This window comes from Phoca vitulina, unplaced genomic scaffold, assembly GCF_004348235.1.
Source record: "Phoca vitulina isolate PV1807 unplaced genomic scaffold, GSC_HSeal_1.0 scaffold19, whole genome shotgun sequence".
Classification (NCBI taxonomy): Eukaryota; Metazoa; Chordata; class Mammalia; order Carnivora; family Phocidae; genus Phoca; species Phoca vitulina.
In genome coordinates, this window is record NW_022589722.1 from 20,728,169 (window position 1) to 20,750,174 (window position 22,006).

At 48.5% G+C, this 22,006-nt stretch overlaps 2 protein-coding genes across 6 annotated transcripts in view; one reads left to right on the forward strand and one right to left on the reverse strand.

Moving 5' to 3' along the window:
• Positions 1-22,006, reverse strand: part of SYN3 (synapsin III) — a 443,568-nt gene that overhangs the window by 262,755 nt on the left and 158,807 nt on the right. The gene's annotated exons all lie outside the window — the stretch shown is intronic.
• TIMP3 (TIMP metallopeptidase inhibitor 3) overlaps positions 1-22,006 on the forward strand; it is a 58,252-nt gene that overhangs the window by 25,588 nt on the left and 10,658 nt on the right. Inside the window, exon 2 of the mRNA XM_032416360.1 lies at positions 18,428-18,510. Within this exon, the coding sequence (XP_032272251.1) occupies positions 18,428-18,510 (83 nt within the window). The remainder of the gene's footprint in view (positions 1-18,427; positions 18,511-22,006) is intronic.

The window sequence follows — 22,006 nt, forward strand, 5'->3', positions numbered from 1 at the left end:
ACAGCAGAGATGGAAGGGCAGGCGGGTGCCCTTGGCACTTCATTTGTACCCACATGGAGGTTTGCTGCTTGACCTGGGGACTGATGGGTCCTAGCCAGCATGCCCACCACGGCAGGGCCGCCCACCTCCTGTTTCTCGTGAAAACCAGCCGTGGTTTCCATCAAATCCTAATTGCTCTGCATCTGGCCTTCAATCTGCCATGGCCTCCCTACAGAATGCTGGCTTCTGGCTGTTCCCTCCTCCGGCCAGAACAATGCTGGGCTCTGGCCGCTGACCCGGGCCCGAGCAGGCCTGCCAACTCCATGGCCCTCAATCCTCACTTTGCACATCAGGGCTGGCTTCCCACCCCCATGGCTTCTCTGCAAGCAAGGTTAGGGAGGGTTACCCACACGCTCTGACAGACCACTTTGGGCCCATCCAACTCCCCTTGTTCCTGAGTAGAAAGAGGACCAAGATGTGACCCTGAAAGGCTTAATTATTTATAAGCATTTCTAGCAATGCCTCCTCTCCCTGTCTCTTGCACTGCTCTGGGGTGTTCATTCCACTTGGACTGATACCAGTTAATGTCCTTCGCTTCAACCTGACCTGAAATTGCAATGTCCTGAACAAGAGTAAGTGGGGCAGCCGACATTTCATGAGGGGAAGCTTGGCAGCCAGGCTGTGAGCTTGCAATGCCCCATATGGGTCCCAGCTAGTACTTTGCATTTTCTTTTCTCCCTTCTTGGAACTGCTTTGTTCTTTCTCCTACTGCCCTCTAGCCTCTTCACTGCCTTGGGAAAGGGGGGCTATCATGAAATCATCATCATCTCCACTGTTTATTGAGAGGTTACTGTGTGCCCAGTACTGGGCTAAATTCCGTAGGTTGGGTGTCTCCCTTCAACCTCACAACAACCTTCTGAGGCAGGCTTGATGGCATCTCTACTCTCAAGCCTAAGAGGGGTTAAATGATTTGCCTGAGTGTCCACAGCTTGTAATAGCTGGAGCTGGGATTCAGCTCCAGCTTCTTTGGTGCCCCAGTCCTCATGTTCGTGACCACTGCACTGCGTGTCCCTCTTTCAAGAAAACATGGCTTGGCTATACCCTGGAACAGAAGACCCCTGGGAACCTGCCTTTGACACTTCTTATTGGGTCCCCTCAGCACAGATCATGCACAGGCAGATGGGAACAGATATGCAAGTCGAAGGAATTCCCGATGGAAAACACCAGAGTGATCTGCAAGTCCCCAACAGCCGTGTGTTTGCCCTCCCAAGACCCGGAATCCCACGGCCATTTCCTGTACCCCGGCCTGGAAAGCCAGTTCCACACACCAAGAGTGTATCTGCCTTGCACTTCTTGGTGGCCTCTGCTTCTCCCAATGGATTCTGCAAGGTGTTTCCTGTAGATCTTGCTGACAGTCTTTGCTGGCACGTAGCAAAATCCGTCCAGAACATCACGATCTGCTGGCCTCAGCCTGGGCCGAGTTTTGTTTTTGTTTGGCCTTAAAAAAAAAAAAAAATCCTTTTTTTTTTTTCCCAGCCAGGGGCATGGGGACAGGAGAGAGGAGGAGGGAGATAAAGGTAAAAATATTGACAGAGTGAAAAATATTAAATATTACTTCTGTTTGAAAGATAGAAACTTCCGGGCCTGGGATGCAGCTTGGTGAGTTCAGGTTGGACTGCGGTTGAAGTTTGGGGATCAAGGTGGCAGCTTGGCCTTTATGTCTCAAAGTACACCTGTCAGGGGGCCATGGTGGCCAAGACTGGGTATAAAAGAGAGCTCCCTCCTGTTTTAAAATCAGCTTTTTCTGAGGAGTTCAAGGAGCATTTGAAATAAGCCATCCAGGGATGATGGGGGCAGATGGCGCCCTGTCCCATTCTATAGGAAACTGGAGGTGAATTGTTCTAAGTTACTCAGAGCATTGGATGGGCTGGAGAATCAACATATCTCTTCCATCACTGTCTTAGCTCCTGTTAAACTAAATCATCAGCAAGGGTGGCTGAATTTTATCCTCAAGCATATAGCATATCTCCACTTGGTATGTGTGAAGTTATTAGAGCATAGTCCCCATGGGGATGCCATCCTGGAAGCATTTTTATTACCTCGGATTAATATACAATTGGGGGGGATTAAAGACAGAAGCCCTCTCCTCAGCAGCCTTTAGAATCCTTCTGTTGGTAGATATGGGGACATTCAGAGCAGGAGACCCTACCTGGTATTAATGTTTAATGCTCTCCTAATGTACTTTAACCACTGAGACTATCCCAGGTTTATTTAAATTCACGGAAATAAACTCTCTGCTGGACTGTCAGCCTAGATAATAGGATGACTGCTGCAGAAACAACAGCAACAAGAACAGTGGCTGATAAAGAGAACGGGTTGGTGAGGGCCACTCAAACCGTGTAGTTGATGGACCAGGTGGGGTGACTTAGGAGCCAGTTTCTTACTTGGCCACTGTCACGAGTTTTGGCCACAGCAAATTGTCCAGACAGATATCAGGCAAAGGAAGACCTTTAAGACAAGACCAGAAGAGGTGCCTGAAGCATCTTAATTACTTATGTAGGTTTGGTTAACTTTTCAGAGATGTGATTCTAGACCCAGAACACAGGGAGGACACGACATCCAGGATCATTACTGATGAAGGGAAAGTAGATCTCAGGGGACATGTGTGAATTAGAAGAGGATGATAAAATAACCTGAGACCTCTAGGTTGTAAGGAACCCTAGAATACATCCACTTCTCTCTTCCACAGAATAAAAAACTAGGGCTCTAAGAGGGAAGCAATTTGTCAGACTCACAGCAAGCAGATAGAAGAACCAGAAAGACAACCCAGCTCCCAACTCCTGGCCCAGAATTCTTCCTACTACTCAATACTTTCTATATAATAAGACATCTTTTCCTAAAAAAAAAATCCTTTTACTTCCAAACCCAAATAAGTACAGTTATTTAGTGAAGTAGGTAATTTATTAAATCATGTCAAAGTTGGGAGACAGAATCTGTTTTGAAAATACTAGGAGTTTTTCATGGATGGTTGGAGTCTTAGCCTGCACTGCCAGCAGTGAAAGGATCCAGAGTGAGGAAGGTGAATCTCTTTCAACTTTGTACACTGGGCAAACCCCTGGGAAATTTGCATTCAGCCGCCACTAACAGATTAGAGAGGTAAAGGCCCCAGGTGAGACAGAGATGGAAGGAGACTTGGAACCACATCACAGGTGGGGAAGAGCCATTGAAATCAATGAAAATATTTATTCTGGAGATGATTTGGGGAATATGACCATGCTGTTCAAATATCTTCTTTTGTGTAAGCCTAAGATGTCAACCAGTTGGGGGAAGGCCACAGAGAGGCTGTAGAAAGAAATTTGGTACAGTCAAAATATGGCTTAACATGGCACAAGCTGACCTAACTCATAGATGTTTGCATAGTTGCCAGATTAATCCTGGGATGGGACTGTAGAACAATTCAGAGGTTACACTGAGTGGTTGTGAAGGTTCCACTCAACCTAGAGTCTCCGGCCTGTGAAATGTGCCTGTCCCCGTGCACTGTGAGCAAACGTGTGCTCTGGAAGGGAGGTAGGACCCCGTGGTGAAAGCAGCAGCTCCAGAGTCAGGCTCCCGGGACTGGCAGGCTGGGCCCAGCTCTTCTAGTTACATGATCTTGGAAAGTCACTCTCTACAAGCCTCAGTTTCTATGAGATGGGGCTAAGGACAGCACTTACTTTATAAGGTCTTAATGAGGCTCAAATGGAATAATCTGTGTAAAGCATTTAGCCCTGAATGTGCTTGATAGATAACGGCACCTAGTATAATTAATGACAGTCTTATAATTAGCATTATAATTAATGACAACAGGATTTTTATCAGTAGGGAAACGTGGCACTGCCCCCAGTGACCACTGTGCTTTTTGTGGCAGTGTCTGGCCAAGCTTGTGTTCATCCCTCATATTCTCGTTTCTCATTCTCTGAGAGCATTGGCATGTCAAGGATACCATGGCCCTGCTGGCTCTGTGTTATTCCAGTCAGGAACATCCGTGAGCACTGCTTGGGGCTGTGCTTCAGAGACTATCTTAGCCCACCTTTTAGTGTGTGCGTTCCATGGACGGACTAGGAAGTCCTGCCAGCCCTCAGATGTACGGCAAAGGTGGTCAGGGGAGGTCATTCGTTCTGGGGATACTCTGCAGATGCTCTGTGGCATGGGGACTGGCCTTGAGGGCCACCCAGCATCCAGCAACAGGGCTAGCTATGGTCAGGCACATGCAGCGTTTATCAGACCAGCCCCCTTCAGAGGAGGAGAGATGCGGAGTGCAGCCGGACACCTACTTTGATGGGAGAGGTGCACTCTGGGTGGTCCACAGAACCAGAAAACATGATTCAGGTCTGGTCTGGTACAGGGTGCCATCCCGCAGCTGGATAGGGATCCCCATGAGATCTGGAAACCACCTTTGAGGTTATCTATGTTCCTAACATTCAGTGATCCCATTGGGCTCATGGGCAACTCTCTTGGGAGGGAATGAGCCTGCACATTGGAGAGTAACAGCGGGGGGATGGGGGGAAGAGGGAGCTTGGGTTTATTTTGGAAAACTTGTGCCAGCTGGTTTCCATCTTCATTATTTTTCATCCTCACAAATATAAGTCACCTTTCTTCAGAACAAGGAAAATGAGACTTGAAGAGTTTATGTATCTTGCCCAGCTGGAATGAGTCAGTGGGCTGGGTTCAGAAGTCCATGCTACAAGCCTGAGCATGGCCACTGAAAGGTTATCAGAACTGCACCAGGTGGATGGAATCTTGGGGGTCTGATGATCCCGGGAACAGAGAAGTAGTGGCATCATTGTCTACAGACCCAGATTGTGAGACAGTCCTAAAAAGTCCCCCATTCAAGCTCCTATCACCCAGGAAACTTGACATTTGCTTGGGTCAGAATGAGCAAATGGGCTTCCTCTGCTTCTTGTAAGCCAGGGTCTTCATGGTCCCTTAACTATGTGACATCTCACACTCCAGACTCAGTTTGACTGCTATGTCCTTGCTTAGGCTCTTCCCACTGTCTAGATTATCCCCCTTCTTTTCTTTCCATGTTCAAAACTCAACACATTTCTTCTTGGTCAGCTCACGGCAGTGGAACTGGCTTCGGACAGTTGCAGCCAGATACGGTGGGTGAAGCAGCTGTATAATAGAGGAAGATGGAGTGGGAGGCTTTCAGGAAGCAAGCAATAGATGCCAGGATGGAAAAGGCATCTTCCTTCACCCAGTACCTATTTGCTGAGCACCTACTATGTTCCAGGCATTGTGGGAGGTATTGGGGACATAATGATGAGCAAAACAAGTCATGATCTCAATTTAGTGTGTAATGCTAGGAAATCAGACATTATTCAGATGAATTTCCAAACAAACTTACAAACTGAGGAATATGAGAATATTGAGCAGGAGTCCTGTCTTAGTCTGATGTTGAGGGAGGGGTCAGGGAAAGCTTCCTCTGAGGAAGTGTCCTTTGAGTTGGAATATGAAGGATGAATAGGAGTTGCTAGATAAAGGGGAGCAGAAGGAGGTCTTATGCAGAGGGAATGACATGTACAAAGGCCCTGAGGCCCTTGCACCCGAGCAGAGTAAGACCAGGGCTGCCAATCAGGTGTCCAGTAAAGTTCACTTGTCTCCTCCCTTGCCCCTCTCCTTGGTCCTAAGGCCTGGGCTCCCCTCCCCCAAACCATGGGGCTTTAGGCTGATTACTGGACTTCTCTGTTTTAGGGAGTTAACCCCGCCTCAAAGTTCTTACCATCTATGGCTTATGCGAGTCCTCTGATAATTAAGCCTTGAGAATTTTCCTTTACTCTGCATGTCTGATGCATTTGATGTGGCTGATTGTTTCAGATTGGTGAAATGTCAAGCAGTAGAAAGATGAGCTTTGCTGGCAGGCATATATGGATTTACTTTCTGGCTGTGTGACCTCTGACACGTTTCTTATCAATCCTGAGTCTTGTTTTCTTGATCTACCCAGTGGAAATAATGCTCTTGCAAGTTAGTTTTAAGGATTAGCTATAGGGGCATCTGGGTGGCTCCGTCGTTAAGCGTCTGCCTTCGGCTCAGGTCATGGTCTCAGGGTCCTGGGATCAAGCCCCGCATCGGGCTCCCTGCTCCATGGGAAGCCTGCTTCTCCCTCTCCCACTCCCCCTGCTTGTGTTCCCTCTCTCGCTGTGTCTCTCTCTGTCAAATAAATAAATAAAATCTTAAAAAAGAAAGGATTAGCTATAATATTGGTAAGGTGTGTCTGTTTTGTTCACTGTGTGTTTCCGCCACCTGACACACTGCCTGGCACACGGTAGCCACTCAGGAAATATTTACTGAATGCACAAGAGGCTCAGGCATTATGGACTGCATTCAGAAGGTTTGATGGGGGGGTAGTCTTTTCTTTTTTTACCACTGACACCGCTAGGGCAGGCTGTCAGGCTAGGGCAGGCTGTGTGCAAAGATACCAGGGACAGGCTTTATCATTCTGTTGTTACCCACTTTGACCAAAGAGGGCAGCCTTAAGCATTCTTTACTTAATTATTTTCTTTAAAACAAAGGTTGGCTTCCTTAAAAGGCACTTGTATCTAATCTCCAGCCACTCCTCCACACTCTTCAACGTTAGTTACCTTTGGTAACTGTCTTGGGGCTTGAAGATCTATAGTCTGGCCTTCTTTTTCTTCATACCTGTTTCTGCCTGAGTGCCCACACCTGGGTCCTGAGCTGGTTGGAAGGTTCTGAGTAAGCTGGGCAGGGGAGCACCTGTTTTCAATGGGACCCCCTGCACTGGGTCCACCTGGTGTCCACAGTCTTCCTGGCTGAAGTTAGGGAAGTTAAAGAGAGAAAGGGGAAGCCTTGACTGAATTAAAAGCTACCCAAAGGGTAAGTTATAAATGTACCACATTCTTTTTGGCATCTGTGCTACATAATCCTCCGAGACAGAGCGGGGAGCAGACATTGCTTCTTACTCAAACCACAACAAAGTCCCCCATCCATCTTTGCTGCATTTTGAGAACAGATTCACTGTCTGTCTGCAAAGACACATCTGTAGGTCTGCTGTACAAACGAGGAAGGTCCCTTTGCTTCAGAGTTCCTCGGCTTTCCTACTCCTGGACCTATCCTGGAGTCCCTCCACTCTCCTAGCAAACAAAATCCCAATTAGCAGAAAAATAAAATACTATAGACAGCTCCTGAGATGTTGCCAGCCGTCTGGTCTCACAAAAATGACCTGACCTGAAAGCTCTAAGTTCTGAGAACCATTCGTCGGCACGGTATTTTTCTGGGCACTGCTTCAAAGGGGCCATGGTTGAAGACCAGGCTGCTATTCTGGTGGCCTCTTGTGTGGGATAAAGTTTCCCATGGGCCCCTGGGGAGGGCTGGAGCACTCGGCAGGGGGGTGTTCTGAGCACCCCTGACCTGTGTGCCTGCACGACAGTGAGCAGGTCAGCGCCTCTTAACTAAATGGGGTAGAGCTTTCTAGAGGTCAGCATGCCTCCTAGGCTCTGGCACACACTGAGCTGAGCCAGCAGAAACACCAAGGTAAAACCACTGGGAGAGGTTACGGGGCTTGGAGGAGGGTGTTGGGGGAGACAGGGATTCCGTAAATCTTAACTTTGAAGATCAGAAACAGGATGTGAACTGGAATGGGACCATGGGTGGGTCTGATGCAAAGTGGGGCAAACGAGGCCTGAAAGTGTTTCTAGGGGATTCTCGAGGCTTTGGGGCCCTCCGATTAGCTGACCATTCAGGCACCCATTGGGCACATACTATCCTAAGGGCTGCCGGCAGGGATGAAGTGATGTCTCTATCACTGCCCACCTGAGAAGTGACATGTGTTGGAGCAAGACCCAGCCTATGCGAAGCTGGGCATTCCTGCCTACCTCTTGGCTTCCATGGTCCCCTGCCCCTTGTCACACACACTGCTTTCTGTCACTCTGATGGGATAGGCTCTCCAGCCCCCAGAGCTTCGCTGCTGCTCCCTCCTCCACCTGAAGGCCTTTTCATTCTCTTTGCCTCAGCTGACTCATGATTTCTCAGATCTCAGCTCAGGCAGGATGTCTCCCCACAACACACATCCATAGCACCACTAGGGTCTTACCTAGGGAATAAGGACCATCTTAGAAAGGAGATGGTGTTTCAGTGATCTGAGTTTCTAAATGGCTAGTAAGGCAACTATCCCAAAGTGTTCACCAAGCATGATTAGAATGGCTGAGGCTTTTGCTCTGCAAAGGGTGATCAGGAGGGGCATGTCAATATCCCAAAGCACAGAAACTGCCTAGCTTGGCTGGGTGTGTCTGATACACGTTCCCGTGGCTCCCTGGGCTTTAACCACTTATCTTCTTGTCTCAAGACAGAAATAAGCTTCTTGAAGGTAGGACCTTGTCTACCTGTTGACTGCTGAATCCCCAAGGCATAGCAGAGGATCCAAGGCACGTAGTCAAACACTTCTGAAATAATAGTGAATGAGTGAATTAATTCCAAGTACTCCTGTTAGAAGGAGGAGAAAGATGAGGAGCAGAAGGGGAGGAGGAGGAAGGAAGAGAAGGAGGAGGGGGAGAGGGAGGAGGAGGAAGGAGGAGGGGGAGTGAGGAGGGAGGTGGAGGGGGGAGGAGGAGAAGAGGAGGAGGAAGGAGGAGGAGGGGGGGAGGGGGAAGAGGGTGGAGGAGAAAAGAGGAGAAGGAGAGGAGGAGGGAAGAGTATAAGGAGGTGGCACCACTGACCTCCTTTCTGAGGCTGAGCCTTGGGTGCTGTCCCCCCACAGGCATTTGTTAACTGAAGCCTCTTGTAACCCTGTGACTCACCTCTTTTTAGATTTGAATCTTCAGCATTTGGAGATTAAGGGGCCCATTTTAACTTCTCAGATCACACTTGTACCTGCCTCCCTCTCTTTTTTACTGGGTGACCTTTAGGAACTCAGACTCCTGACCTGCACTCTAAGAGCCTGCACCCGAAGCCATCACTGTCTCCTTTTATTGCATTACCTTTGATTCCCTCCTGTGGCCTCATTCTTCATTCAACAAACATTTGGGGAAGCCTTGCCATATTCTAGGCACCTTGTCAGGTGCTGGAGTCACAGATGCAGGCCTATTACCTAGTAACTCAGGCTAATGAGTGCCAAGCAACTGACCATTAAGGCAGAACATCTTTGGGAAGAAAGGAAGCCAAGAAGATGGGAGGGATTTAGTGTGGCCTGGGGTGGGCAGAGGGCTTCCTGGAGGAGGTGACATTTCAGCTAGGGGGGTCTTGCAGGGAAATATGTAGGCAGATGACTAGGGAGAAAGTCATTCTCACTGAGACAAGGGGCACCACAGGACAGGTCAGTGTAGTGGGGCAGGGAGGGGGGAAGCAATAGGGGGTGCTGGAGAGGCCTGAATCCCAGAGAGCCCTGTATATATACATCACTGTGCTATTCAAAATAATCCTGTTATGTTGCAAAGCCAACGGAAGCTTGGGGGGCTGTGGGTAGGGTTGTTGCTCCCATCTGTTCCTGGGAGAATGGGGGGGCTGTGGGGAAGGATCTCCCTTCCCACTTTCTGTGCTTTGGGGTGCTGACAGTCCCCTTCTGGCCCTTTGCAGGATGAAAGCCTCAGCAGTTCTAATGCTTCGTGAACACTTTGGGGGCAGTCACCTTAGCAGCCTTTTAGAAACCCAGATCACAGGAACACCACCTCTCTTCTCAGATGGTCCTCACCCCCCAAGTAAGTCAGCCTTGAATCCAGGAACCAGCCAGTCCTAGGACTTTTACCCTGTCCCAGGCCAACTGATCCATACCTTTCTCCCAAACTGGCTGTGGCTACAGGAAGAAAGTGAGGGTAGCTGACTTTGAAAGTGGTTACACTGCAAATGAAATGTATTAATGCCAAGTCCAGACATATGCCTAGGTGGTGACTCTTAAATGTTGTCTTTTAATAGTTTAAAATCGAGATCGCCACTAAAAACATGAAAGCTAGAGTAAGATGCAGATTTTGCTTGTGTTCTTTTTGGATAATCTCAAAGTTCCAGGCAACTTGACCTTTCTGGGCCTGTGTTCCTGTTGCTTGCCTCTCTGGGCCCCTTCATTTCATATACAACCGACGTCAGCTGAGGCCCCAGCATATTTTCCGGACTGCTCAAGCAGAAACCCACATTGCTTCCAAGGTGAGGAGAGCTAGGAGCCCCCACGTGCCCCTCCCCCCCCTTTTTGCCAGGAGGCCCAGGACAGGGCATCCCCGGGACAGCCTTGCCTCGAGGACCCGAGAACACAAGGCAGGCACTGAGAAAAGAGGCTCTGTGCAGAGAGGTTTTAATATCCTCCCGCTTTTAATAGCTTTCCCTGAGATGGAAACTTGGGTTGAAATGATTTGCAGCTCTCCAGATTTTTCTGAGTGTGTGTGTGTATTTGGGTTTATTTTTAGCCACAGGGGTTCATTCCATGCCAAAAAAACCTGCTTAAATAAAACCAAGATTAATATTTTTACTTAACGGAAAGAGTTAGTCAGGACAGGCTTTGAACTGGAGACTCCCTATCTTGACTTGGGAGTGCATCTTAACTGTCTGGTAGTGGCTCTGACATCAACAAAAAAGGCCTTTGAAACTGACAGAGAGCAGTGCCCTCAGGGGACCAGGGTAGGATGCAGGAAGAGCCTATTGTGAGACTTCTCCAAGGGGCATTCTTCCTCACATGGGCTTCCCCTCCCTGCTCCCCTCCTGTTCTCCAGGGCCATCTTTCTGGAAAGGCGGGTAAGTTGGTCCTGGCTCTGCTCAGAGCCTGGCTGGGATTCTGCTTCACTCCCAACTCCTTCCTTAGACCCTCCCCACCAGATCTGGTCCAGGCTTCTGCTTCCTCTGGATTCAGATAAAGCAAACTAAGTCTTTGCTCCGGGATGGGCTAAGGCCTAGATCCGCAGTTGCCTCTAGGGAGCTCCAGATGCCCCTCCCCTTGGACAGACTTCACCCCTCTCTGGGCCATGCCAGCTCTTTGTTCTTGCTCATACTGCTGTGTTTGCTCTACTTGAGTATCATTTACCTGTTTCCTTGCCGGTCTTTTTAAACTTGGCCCCTGAATTCCTCAGGGCCTCATTTATCTCCTTGTCCCTGTGAGCCTAGCACAGTACTCCATAAATGATTGTTGAACAGATGTTTATCTGGCCCTATGAACTGAGAACTGCGATTAACCCCTTCTGATGGAATAAGGCTCAGAAAGACTTGGTCATAGGCCAAAGCTTACCCATAGGAGTTATTTATCTTTTTTTTTTTTTTTTTTAATCACGCTTCATGTAGGTGGCCCTTTTAGCTTCATGTATCCAGCAGATACATAGTAGGGATGTGTTATGTGCCAGGCTCTCCTCTGTTGCTCAGGCTACAGTAGTTAGTAAAACAAAGAACCTGCCCTCTCGTGAGGCTTGCATTCTAGTGGACAGCACACGGATACGGACTAGGTCAACTGGTGGCCAGTGCTGTGGAGCAGTGAGGCTGGCCAGGGGCGACAGGGAATGCATGAGAGAAGATTATGGGGGATCATGGAGGCCCCCTGACCAGGTGATATTCGAAGTAAGTGAGGGAGGGAGCCATGTGGCTATGGAAGGAAGAGTGTTCCAGTGGCGGGGGGTGGGGGGCGTGGGTAACTGCAAGGGCAGAGGCCCTGAGGTGGTGTTTGGGGTGGTGAACAAGGAGTCGGGGGCTGGGGGCCAGAGTGGAGCAGGTCGCCATTTCCAAAGATGAGGAAGGTAACGGGACCATGGGTGAGCGAGGGGTGTTTTCAGGACCCAGTTTTGGATGGGTTGAGTCGGAGATGTCTTATTAGACCTCCAAGTATAAATGTACACTAAATGTAGACTCATGTTGTGGGGGCTCTGGGTTGGAGGCTGCAAAGATGGGAGCTGCCAGTGGTACCGATGGTACAGGCCACGAGCTGGGTGGAAGTGGGAGGAGGCAGAGGAACCCACCACTGCCCGGATTGAGCACTGTGGAGGTCGCGGGTGACCTTGACGAGAACTGCTTTGGTGGCGTGAAGGAGGGAGCTCAGGTCACGGCAAGAACCTTTCAAGGTTGGCATTCATCCCCCTGACCTAAAAGCCAGGATGGGAAGTGACTTGCCCAGTGTTACATAGTGACAGGGCCCTGACTGCATCCAGGTCCACATGCTCCATGCCTGCTCATTCCAGTGTCTCATGGCCACTTCTCCAGGGGTTTTCCTGATCTGAACTTTCAGCCTCCAAGTCTTTGTAGAGAGGCTTTAAGGCGTGGTGACACAGGGGCTAGAAACCAGAAGGACTGGGTAGGGCAGGCCTTCAGGTGTCTGCCCTCCACCCTTCATTCCTAAGGCCCTTTCCTCAAACCTGGACATCATCAATGTGTCCCCAAAGAGGCGAGGGTGACTGGAGGTGGATACCAGAGCTCCTCGGGGGATGAGGAAATGCTGGATTGGATCTCTTGCTGTCTTCCTCTGATTAGCACATTTCAGAACCTTCAAGTAATCACCATCAGCAACCTAACAGTATATCATCTGTTTAGCTTCAGGGTTACAAAGTGCCTTTTTACATATACATCGTCTCATCTAATTAATCAGCCTAATTAACCTCAGACCCACACTTTGTGAGAAACCTCAAGGATCGTCAGGTTTTGTGGTTTCTAAGTTATTTTATTTTCTTCCTTAAAAGCCTTGCTGGAAAGCACAGTATGCTAAACAGATGATATTCTATTCTACTGCTGATGGTGATTACTTGTAGATTCTTATTACCAATCAGAGGGCACGTGTGTGTGAGTGACTGGGACAGAGTGGTTGGGTGGTCAAAGGGATGGGGGTCACTGGGGACTTATCAGGGGGGCCTTCCTCCTAGGGACCAATCCACCTCTCTGATCCTTAGCAGAGCAGACAGCGAGGGTGGGGAGGTGCAGAAAATTATGAAATGTTTTGCAATCAGTATAAATCCCATGAAAAGGCTTCAGGCAGTCTGCTTTCTTGGGGGATCCACCAATTTTTCTTCCACTGGGAAGCAAAACCACCCTCAGGGTACCTGATCTTCTTTGTAGTTGGAAAACAGGGACAATAATAGCCATCTCATAGAGTTATCATGAGAATAGAGCAAGATAGCATGCATGCACTGCTTGGCACATGGGAGGGGCTTAATAAATAGTTGTTGCTATCAGTGTGTTCTAGTCCCTCCCTCTCCTCTAGACTTATTGATGTGATGTAATGAAATGCAGGGAGCTGATGGTTAATGAATGGGTGGGCAGCTGGAGGAGCAAGGGAGCTTGGCTCTGCCCTCTTTGGATAGGCTAAAATGCAGGATCTCCATGGGGCACAACACCAGGGAATTGCCTAATGGGCTGAGCCAGATGGGCTGTGGGCCTGCCTTGCTGTGGGTCCCTTGCTTATTGTCTTTGTCATGAGCTCTCGGCCTTAAAAAGGCCCGTGTGGATGTCAATCAGGAAATAAACATCAAGTGACTATCAGACACTTCCCGACCCCTCTTTTCCTCCAAGTCCAAGTCCAGGAAGACAGGTGAGCCCACAGTCCAGGCCTTTCTGCTTACCTAGATCCTGTCTGCTAGGGGCCCATCAGAAGAACATTCTCTTCCCTGGGGTTGACACTAACAGTGACTTCTGCTTTTGGAGAAATTCATCCTACCTGCTGGCCAGGTCTTACCTACCCTCGCTCTCCTCCTAAAAACCATACCTTAAGTCAGCAAAATCATTCTAAAGGGCCTTCAGAGAGACAGGAATGGGACAGAGTGTGTGTGTGTGTGTGTGTGTGTGTAGGGGGGGTATGTGTATATACTGAAAGTATCTCACTCACGTGATGGCTGAATCAACTCCTCTACCATAGGGAGGATCTGTAGTGCTCTCAACAGAATCCCAAGATCTAAGATGGGCAGAATCCATGGTCTTAAGTTGGTATACATTAATTCATTTAAGGGATCCTTGATCCAAAACTCAGCCAAACTTTGCATTCCAACCTGCTAGCAGGAAAGTCCAACCATCAGATCGGGGTAGAAAGGTCTGGTTTGATTGAGGGTGGTTGTATGAGAGGTGGAAGGAGAGGGTGAGAGGCAGGGGCTTTCTCGTGGGCATCCTGTCCCCTCTGAATATGCTGATGAATTACAGATGTGCAACTTCTGGACACAGCAGTAAGCTGCACTGGAAGCTGAATCTTGTTTGCCACTGGAATTGTTTTTGTTCAAAACTTGTGCTGCTTATGGTCTACATTACTATGGATGGAGGTGGGGGCAGGCAGCACACAACTATATTTCTGGAAGGGATGTGCCTTGTTTCTCTTGTTTTTGCAAGCTCTTACTAGCCCTCCCCGCAAAAATTATTTAAAGAAAGAAAATTATATAGAGATATGCCTTTACACCTGGATCCTCAGGTGTATGATATATTTAAGAGGGCCCTACATATATTTACAGGTCTATGTGCCAATTACATAAGCACACATAGCCTGGTCAGTTTCTTCTTACAGACTTTTAAATTAAAATACTGTTTACTCTGTTCTCCTTTGACCTCCATACCCGTGGAAGCCCAGGTTCCTTTCCCAGGAGCCAAGAGGCTCCAAGACTGAGATTCAGGCTGTTCGTCATTGCGCCTTTCCCTGACTGGTGCTTTCAGACCTTGGACACTAGCCTTCTAGCCATGAACTTTTAAACTTTGTCTTCCCACTAGCTGTGCTCTGTGGAGGTAGGAAATGGGACTTCTATTTCTCGTCATCACCCCCACCAGCACACCAACCCAGCTCACACCCATGTCGGTTTAGCTGCTGGGGGACACTGGGTAGACAGTGGGGGCCACGTTCCAGCATGAAGGAGAAGAAAGAAAACCTTTGTCTAGCCCAGCCCATCTGTAAAGCTGGCTTCTAGCCACTACACCAAGGTGGCGGGAACAGCCCAACATGCTGCCAGCTCTAAGTTTGGAAACTGTCTTCTGTTGTTGTTGGAGAACCGTGACCTTCCATACCTCCCCTGTCCACTGTGGCCCCCAGGCCAGCGAATACTTGGGAGCACCATTATTGCCAAACAAGAAAGTATAAAATAGCACACATTTGCATTGCAGAGGAGAAACCGAAGCAAATAAAGACATATTAATTCACAGACCTAATGGGCGGTTTGAGGTTGGCTGGTGTTTTTACTCTGGAAGGGCTTTGTGAATCTCTTTGGGAGAGCAGAATATTACTTAATTTTAGTTCAGTGTAGGGCAGTTTTGTTTTTATAAAGAAAACACTGGTGTGGCCTCTATGCTGGGCCTTCTCTGCCAGACTTTCTGGACCATAACCACTTGGTCAAGGTTGGTCCTGGTGGGCTGCTCTTGGATTACATGTGGGTGATGAGATAGGACAGGTCCCTGTGATGAGGTGGGTGCTCCAGACTTAAAAACACCTCATATGTTTGTTCTGACCAGTTTACATGTACTCCCCCACCTCTCCCTGAAATTCTGTGTGGCCAGATATTTTGAGGAGCTTGCCTTTCTTCCCCACAGAGAACCCCCAGGCCTTAGCTTATGGTGTATGTTAGAAGATAAAGATACTCTGACAAATAACAATAGAGGTCACTGGTAGGGGTGGTATTCTAACAGCAGTGACAGCAAACACTCCGTTGTCAGTCACAAGCATGAGGGTTATGAGGAATTGCTATAAATTAGGAAACGAAGACACAGAAGGGTTTAATGACCTTCCTAAGGTCATGCGGCACCACTGCTGGGATTCGAACCCAGGCAGTCAGGCTCCAGAGCCCTGGCTCTTCCATGCTCTTCCATGCTCTGCCATGTTGCTGCTCCACTAGAATTAGGACATGGCTTGTAAGCCACGTGATGGGCACTGGGCCAAGACAATCAGAAAGATTTAGGAGAAAGGAGGTCGGGGACACGGGTTTGCCTGAGGCCGCACGGTAATGGTGGAACTGAAACTCAAAAGTGGCTTCCTGACTACAGAAACTTACTCCCTTTTCACTGAACTATTCTCAGATGAAAATGTTCCAAGCTCAGGCCATTTCAGGTAAGGAAGGAATTGGCTCGCTATGTGTGCAGAAGCTTCCAGAAGTACCTAGCTTTATGGGACAGGTCTGCTTATGACATGTTATGTCTAAATGAAGTCAAGCCATTTTTGAGCCAGGAAAGGGTAGAAGTTGCTATTTAAAGAAATCCCTTTTGCGATTTCTTCCCCCTAAGGCAAAGACTCACTTGCTAGTTTACCTTCTATGTTAATGAAGCAGCAGAGGATGGAGCCAAATCAATTCAGGAAGAATCAATAGTAGAGTCCTGGCAGATATGCTCTCTGCCCAACAGTTAAGCTGTTACAACCTGACTGTGGGAGTTACTGTAGAGGAAATAGTCCCTGGGCCTCTGGGAGGCTGGCTCCCTGCCGAGGATGCTGCTACAAAGTTAGACACAGAGGTGGAGGCAGAATGTTGAGGGAGCTTGGCCTGGAATCTTGCCAACCGCTCGTTTTTGCAGCGGACTTGGAAACAGCCACTCGCCTCCTCCCAATCTGAGCTGAGTCCGCTAAATTGCTAACTTCGCCAATGGGCTCTGTGTTTTACCCTCCCTGGCAAGAAGGTCTGGAGGGGCTATTGATTCATCTGGGTCTTGACTTCATGTCTGACTGGAAGAGTGGGATCCAAACTCATTTGGGGAGGAACAGGACAGAATCCAGCTGGGGTGGCAGAGATTGGTTCCTAATAAAGGTTGTTTTGTTTTGTTTTGTTTTAATTTAAGAGATTAGAGTCAATGAATTGAGAAACATGGTGGGACGTCCAAAATGGGGAAGGATAATGGAGCTACCAGCATGGGCAGGAGTGTGTGTGTGTATGTATGTGGTATTCTGTTTAACAGACATTTATTGAGTACCTACTCTTTTTAGGGGCTAAGTACAACTAGAGGTAAGAAAGAGTGACAGGATCTTAGAGCTTGAAGAGTTCAGTTTATGACTCAAAGCACGGCTGCTATACATGTAAAATCCATTCCATTCTGGGCAAGGTCCTAGCATGAGAGCTTCCAGACCCCCTTTTCTTGCCAGTTTTTGTTATTAGATGACTTTTTTTGGGTTGAGCCAATGAACACAACTTCTCTGTAATTTCTGAATTGTCTTTAAGATCTGTCCATTATTCCTCCATGTGTGAGTTCTATAAAATATCTGAAGACAGCTACTGGGTGCTTCTTCTTCACATAAAATACAAAAAGAATGCACAGCCTCTTATAATCTCAAAGTAAATCCATCCCTCCTCTGTGTTCTCACTGCATGTAGTAAATGCCTATCTTACAGGCTTCCTCACATTGGTCTAATAGTTTTCCTGTTCATAGTCAATTGATGTTTACTAAGCAACTCCTTTCTGCCAGATGTTGTACTAAGAAATTTCATAAGATCTTTGTTTAATCCTCATTCCAATTCTTTGATGTAGGTAGAGTTACACTCTCTTTACAGAGGAGAAAAGTGAGGTTCAGAAGAGGAAGTGGCTTTAATTCTCTGTCAGTTTCCTTGTCTGTATAATGTGGATGGTGATATTGCCCTTGTAAACAGTCTTGAGGAGTAAATAAATGAGATGTACTACTGCATACAGTTGGCATGTGATAAATGGGAGCTACTTTTAATGGCAGCAATCCTTCCATGGTCAGCCCATGCCATTTTTGGTGATGATGATGATGATGATATCAATAATGTTCATATAACATATACTATGTCGGAGACACGGTGCTGAGTTTCACATGCATTATCTTACCTAATCCTTTCAATTCAGGAGATTGGTACCATTATTATCCCGGCTTTACAGAAGAGGAAATTGGAGGCCAGAAACAAAAGTTCCTTGCCCACAGTCATAATAGCCATAAAGAGCAGAGCTGGGGTTAGAACAGTTCCGTTGGCTCCTGAGCCCCTACTCCCAACTTCTCCCTCCTCCACCACATCCTAACTGAGCTATGCTTTACTGCATAACTTGCCATCCATCTAAGTGCTAGGAATGAAGGGCCCCATCAGAATGCTCACCGGCCATGGAGAGAGGCTGGGATGCATTGCAATCCTGCAGGCATGTCAGGACTCAGTGAATGTATGCATGCAAAGGAGAGCCCCAAATGAAGGAGCATTCAGGAAGAGGTCCTGGTGGAAAGAGAATAGGTCGGGGAGACCAGGCAATTGTCAGATGGACAATGGAGGGATGGCAAGAGGCTCTACAAGAGCAGTAGATTTTGGATTATGGTAAAACCAGAGTTAAGAAACTCCTCCAGGGGTGAATGCAGCCTAGGAATTTCCAGGGTTGGCAATTGTGAACATTTGGGATAATTAAGTTGAATGATGACTGCCTGCCTTCTCGCCTCCATTCCTCTCCCACCCCCCAGTGTCTCTCTTCTGAATTCTTGCTTTTATAAACACAATCATCTACTCAAGTTAGCCCAGAGGTAAGAAAGCAATTCCAGGCACCCAATCTGAGATGTGGTCCCTGATGTGGTTCAAGTCTCCCTAACCTCCTTCCTGTCTATATCTTGCCTTTTTCTGCAGTGATCCGGGCCAAGGTGGTAGGGAAGAAGCTGGTGAAGGAGGGGCCCTTTGGTACGCTGGTCTACACCATCAAGCAGATGAAGGTGAGTGACAGAATCCGGCTCCAGGAGAGCTCTCGGGTTTTTTGGCAGTAGAGTCCTAGCCAGGGGAGGCAAGGTGGGTGTGTGTAGCCCTCCCCACTGCTGGAGAGGGCATTGCTGAGGCAGAAGAAAGGGATGGCAGGGAGTGGGGGGAAGGTGGCTGCTTCACCCTAGAGCCAGCGCAAGTGGAGTCCCTCAGAGGCCATCGTTAAGAGGCTCGACTCTGGAACCAGATGGCAGATGCCTTGTTCCCTGGTAACTGGGAGACCTTGGCCAAGTCACTGTCCCTCTTTGGGTGTCAATCTTCCCATCTGTAAAATGAGGGGATGGGACTAGTTTGTCTTACAGGCTCTTTGGAGCTCTCAGTTTTAAGTTTCAAAATATGCAGTTGCTGAGATTACAATTTATGTTTAACTCCTCGAATCTTTACACTGAACTTTGGCTGATCACGGGAACCTTATCCTGGAGTAGGAACTGCACCCTCCTTCCCTGTTTTCCCAGACCTTGCATCCCAGGTGGTTAGCACCATTTACTAAGCATATTCGTATAACTGAACATATTCCTGAGCATATTAACATTATGAAGCACACTAAGGAAGTCCACCTTACTATAAAGAACATCAGATTTCAAACCTGCAGAACCTGCTTCCTTGTCTCGGTTCTACACCTAAATAGCCTGCTTACCTTGGAATCCCCCCTTTCCTGGGCCTCCATTTAGCCACCTGTTAACAGTGCAGGGTTGGGGGGGGGTGCACGGGTGGCTCAGTCGTTAAGCGTCTGCCTTCAGCTCAGGTTATGATCCCGGGGTCCTGGGATCCAGCCCCGCATCGGGCTCCCTGCTCAGCAGGGAGCCTGCTTCTCCCTCTCCCACTCCCCCTGCTTGTGTTCCCTCTCCTGCTGTCTCTCTCTCTCTGTCAAATAAATAAATAAAATCTTTAAAAAAAAAACCCCAAAAAACAAAAAAACAGTGCAGGGTTGCGCTTAATGCCCCTAAGAGCTCTTCTCAGCTCAGGCATTTCAGGATTCTAAGTGCCCTGGGACACGTGTGGTGTTACTTCCTTTTTTCTTTATTTTTTTTAAAAGATTTTATTTATTTATTTATCAGAGAGAGAGCGTGCACAAACAGGGGAAGGGGCAGACAGAGCAGGCAGAAGGAGAAGCAGGCTCCCCTCTGAGCAGGGAGCCCAATGCGGGGCTCGATCCCAGGACCCTGGGATCATGACCTGAGTCAAAGGCAGATGCTTAACCGACTGAGCCACCCAGGCGCCCCTTTGTGTGGTGTTACTTCTAAGCAAGAGCTGCTTTGGGTGCTGGAAAGGGGTACTTATGTTTGCCTTAGCATAGAGGGCTGGTACTCACTCACCCCGAATAGCTCAGCAGCTGGTCCATCACCCCACTTTTGTAAGCACCTCCCTATGTGCAGCACCCTGTGCCAGGAGCCATGGAGGCCACGAGAAAGATGGGGCTCCTATGTTAAGGAAGTATAGTCAGGTCGGGAGAGAAGACCCAAGACACACGTGCACGACTAATCAGAAGTTCAAGATGGGGTATGCTCAGGTCCAAGTGGACTGCCAGCCCTTTTACTCACTGCCCATATTTGCATCCCCAGAAACTAGAGCAGGACCTGGCTCGCAACAGGGACTTGGTGGATGTTTATCCATCTAATGGAGAAATGAGGGTGAGACTCTACTGGCCTGAAAACTCCCCAGAGGAGACAAGGCTTGACACTCAGGTAGAACTGAATGGGTGTAGTGATAGCCCATGGGTGGTACCCAACCATCCCAGAGGCAGACTTCCAGGTCTCATTATTCCTGCATCCTAAGGCCTGAGGTTTGATGTACTAAGTTCATAACCTGTTGCTTTGGATTCAACTTTGGAAACATCCACAGCCTTCTGGTTATGTAATGTCCAGAGTCAGCCCTGGCTAGGTGCCCTTGGCTGCCCAGCCTGGTCATGGGACCAGCTTATGTCTTCAGACAGCCATGGGGAGAGAAGAGTGTGGAGGGGGGAACCAAGAAAATCAACAACAACCAAAGCAAGCCCCACTGTACAGCCCCCGGCAGCCAGTGAGCAAATGCCAAAGCATGTTAGACAAAGCAGAGGTTCAGGCAACACTCCCTCCCCCACGCCTCCCCACTCTGGAACAACCCATCACGGTATGGACACTCTGGCCAGCAGATCTGAGGGAACAGCTGGGAGACAGTGGTTCCTAAGCTTGCCTAGCTTCCCTGCTTCTTTTGGGGCCTGGACACCAGGGTGATCAGAATGTCCCATTCTCCCCTCACTGGTGTCAGGCCAGCCTCTGGGGGGTTGTTTGGAGGTCAAATTACATTTGTTCATGCATCAGCTTCAGAGCACACACACCCACTCCCAGGCCGGTGGCATCACACTATCCATTCGCTATCTTTTACCCGGATTCATGGAACCAGGGTGTGGGGCACTAGAAAGTAAAATTCCTTGTTTTACTTCTGACACAGGCTCAAAGGGGAAATGACTTGCCCAGTCATGCATTTAATTAAAGACAGCTCTGGTTCCCAAGCTAAGGTGCCGGGATTCCTTCCCAATCCTGTGTGTTCTTTACATGGCTCCCCAAATCTCCCTGCCATCTCGCTTTGATCATCAATCACTATGTAATGCCTTTTTATTAACTCTGCCCCTCCTACCAGCCAAATATTAGATAACTCGTAGAAGGGTCATTGCCCTTCTGTCCTGAGAGGCCACTGAATTCTGCTGGTCTCCAGGGAGCAGTCTGCTAATCAGGTATGGGGTGTAGGGATTGGAGTAGTTCATCTAACCTTCCCCCTCCCTTCCTCTCTCCTTCCTTCTCACTCTCTCTGTGCTGAGCACTGTGCTTCAGGCTGGGTATACCCAGATAATATTTGTTATAATGAATATAAGACTCTATTCAAGTGATATGTACCGAGCTACTGTGTACCAGGCATTCTGCTAAGCCTTTGCATGGATCAGTCCTCATAACAACCCTATGAAGTAGATACACATTATCCTCTAATTTACAGGTGAGGCAGCCGAGACTTGGAAGGGTCATGTAACAGTCAAGTTCATAGGACTAGAAAGTGGCAGACGCCAGGGAAGCTATAGAGCCTTTGCCAACAGGGAGATTACAGAGCAGTGGAGCTGCGGGCTGATTCATCATTCCTGCCCCCTTGGGGCCTACCCCACTCCATTTGTATGTAGTTCCACAAGGGAACAAAAAGAGGTTAGCTTGGGTTTGTTCGTTTGTCAACCAGCAGTGTAGCTCTTGACTTGCAACATCCTGCAAAGGGTGCACTGAAAACTCTGTGGGAGAGAAGGAGGAGAGGCCAGAGAGGCGAGCCTGCGTGAGTTTTGGCACTGGTCCCTAGGTGGCTTTGTTCTGGTGGATTAGAGTCTACCCCAGAGAGTCGGACGGGGTGAGCAAGGGCTCCCTTAGAGCAGAACTAAAGGAGCTCGGAGAACATGAGAATTTGAACCTCCCTGTCTCACCTCTCCCTCTGTCTCAG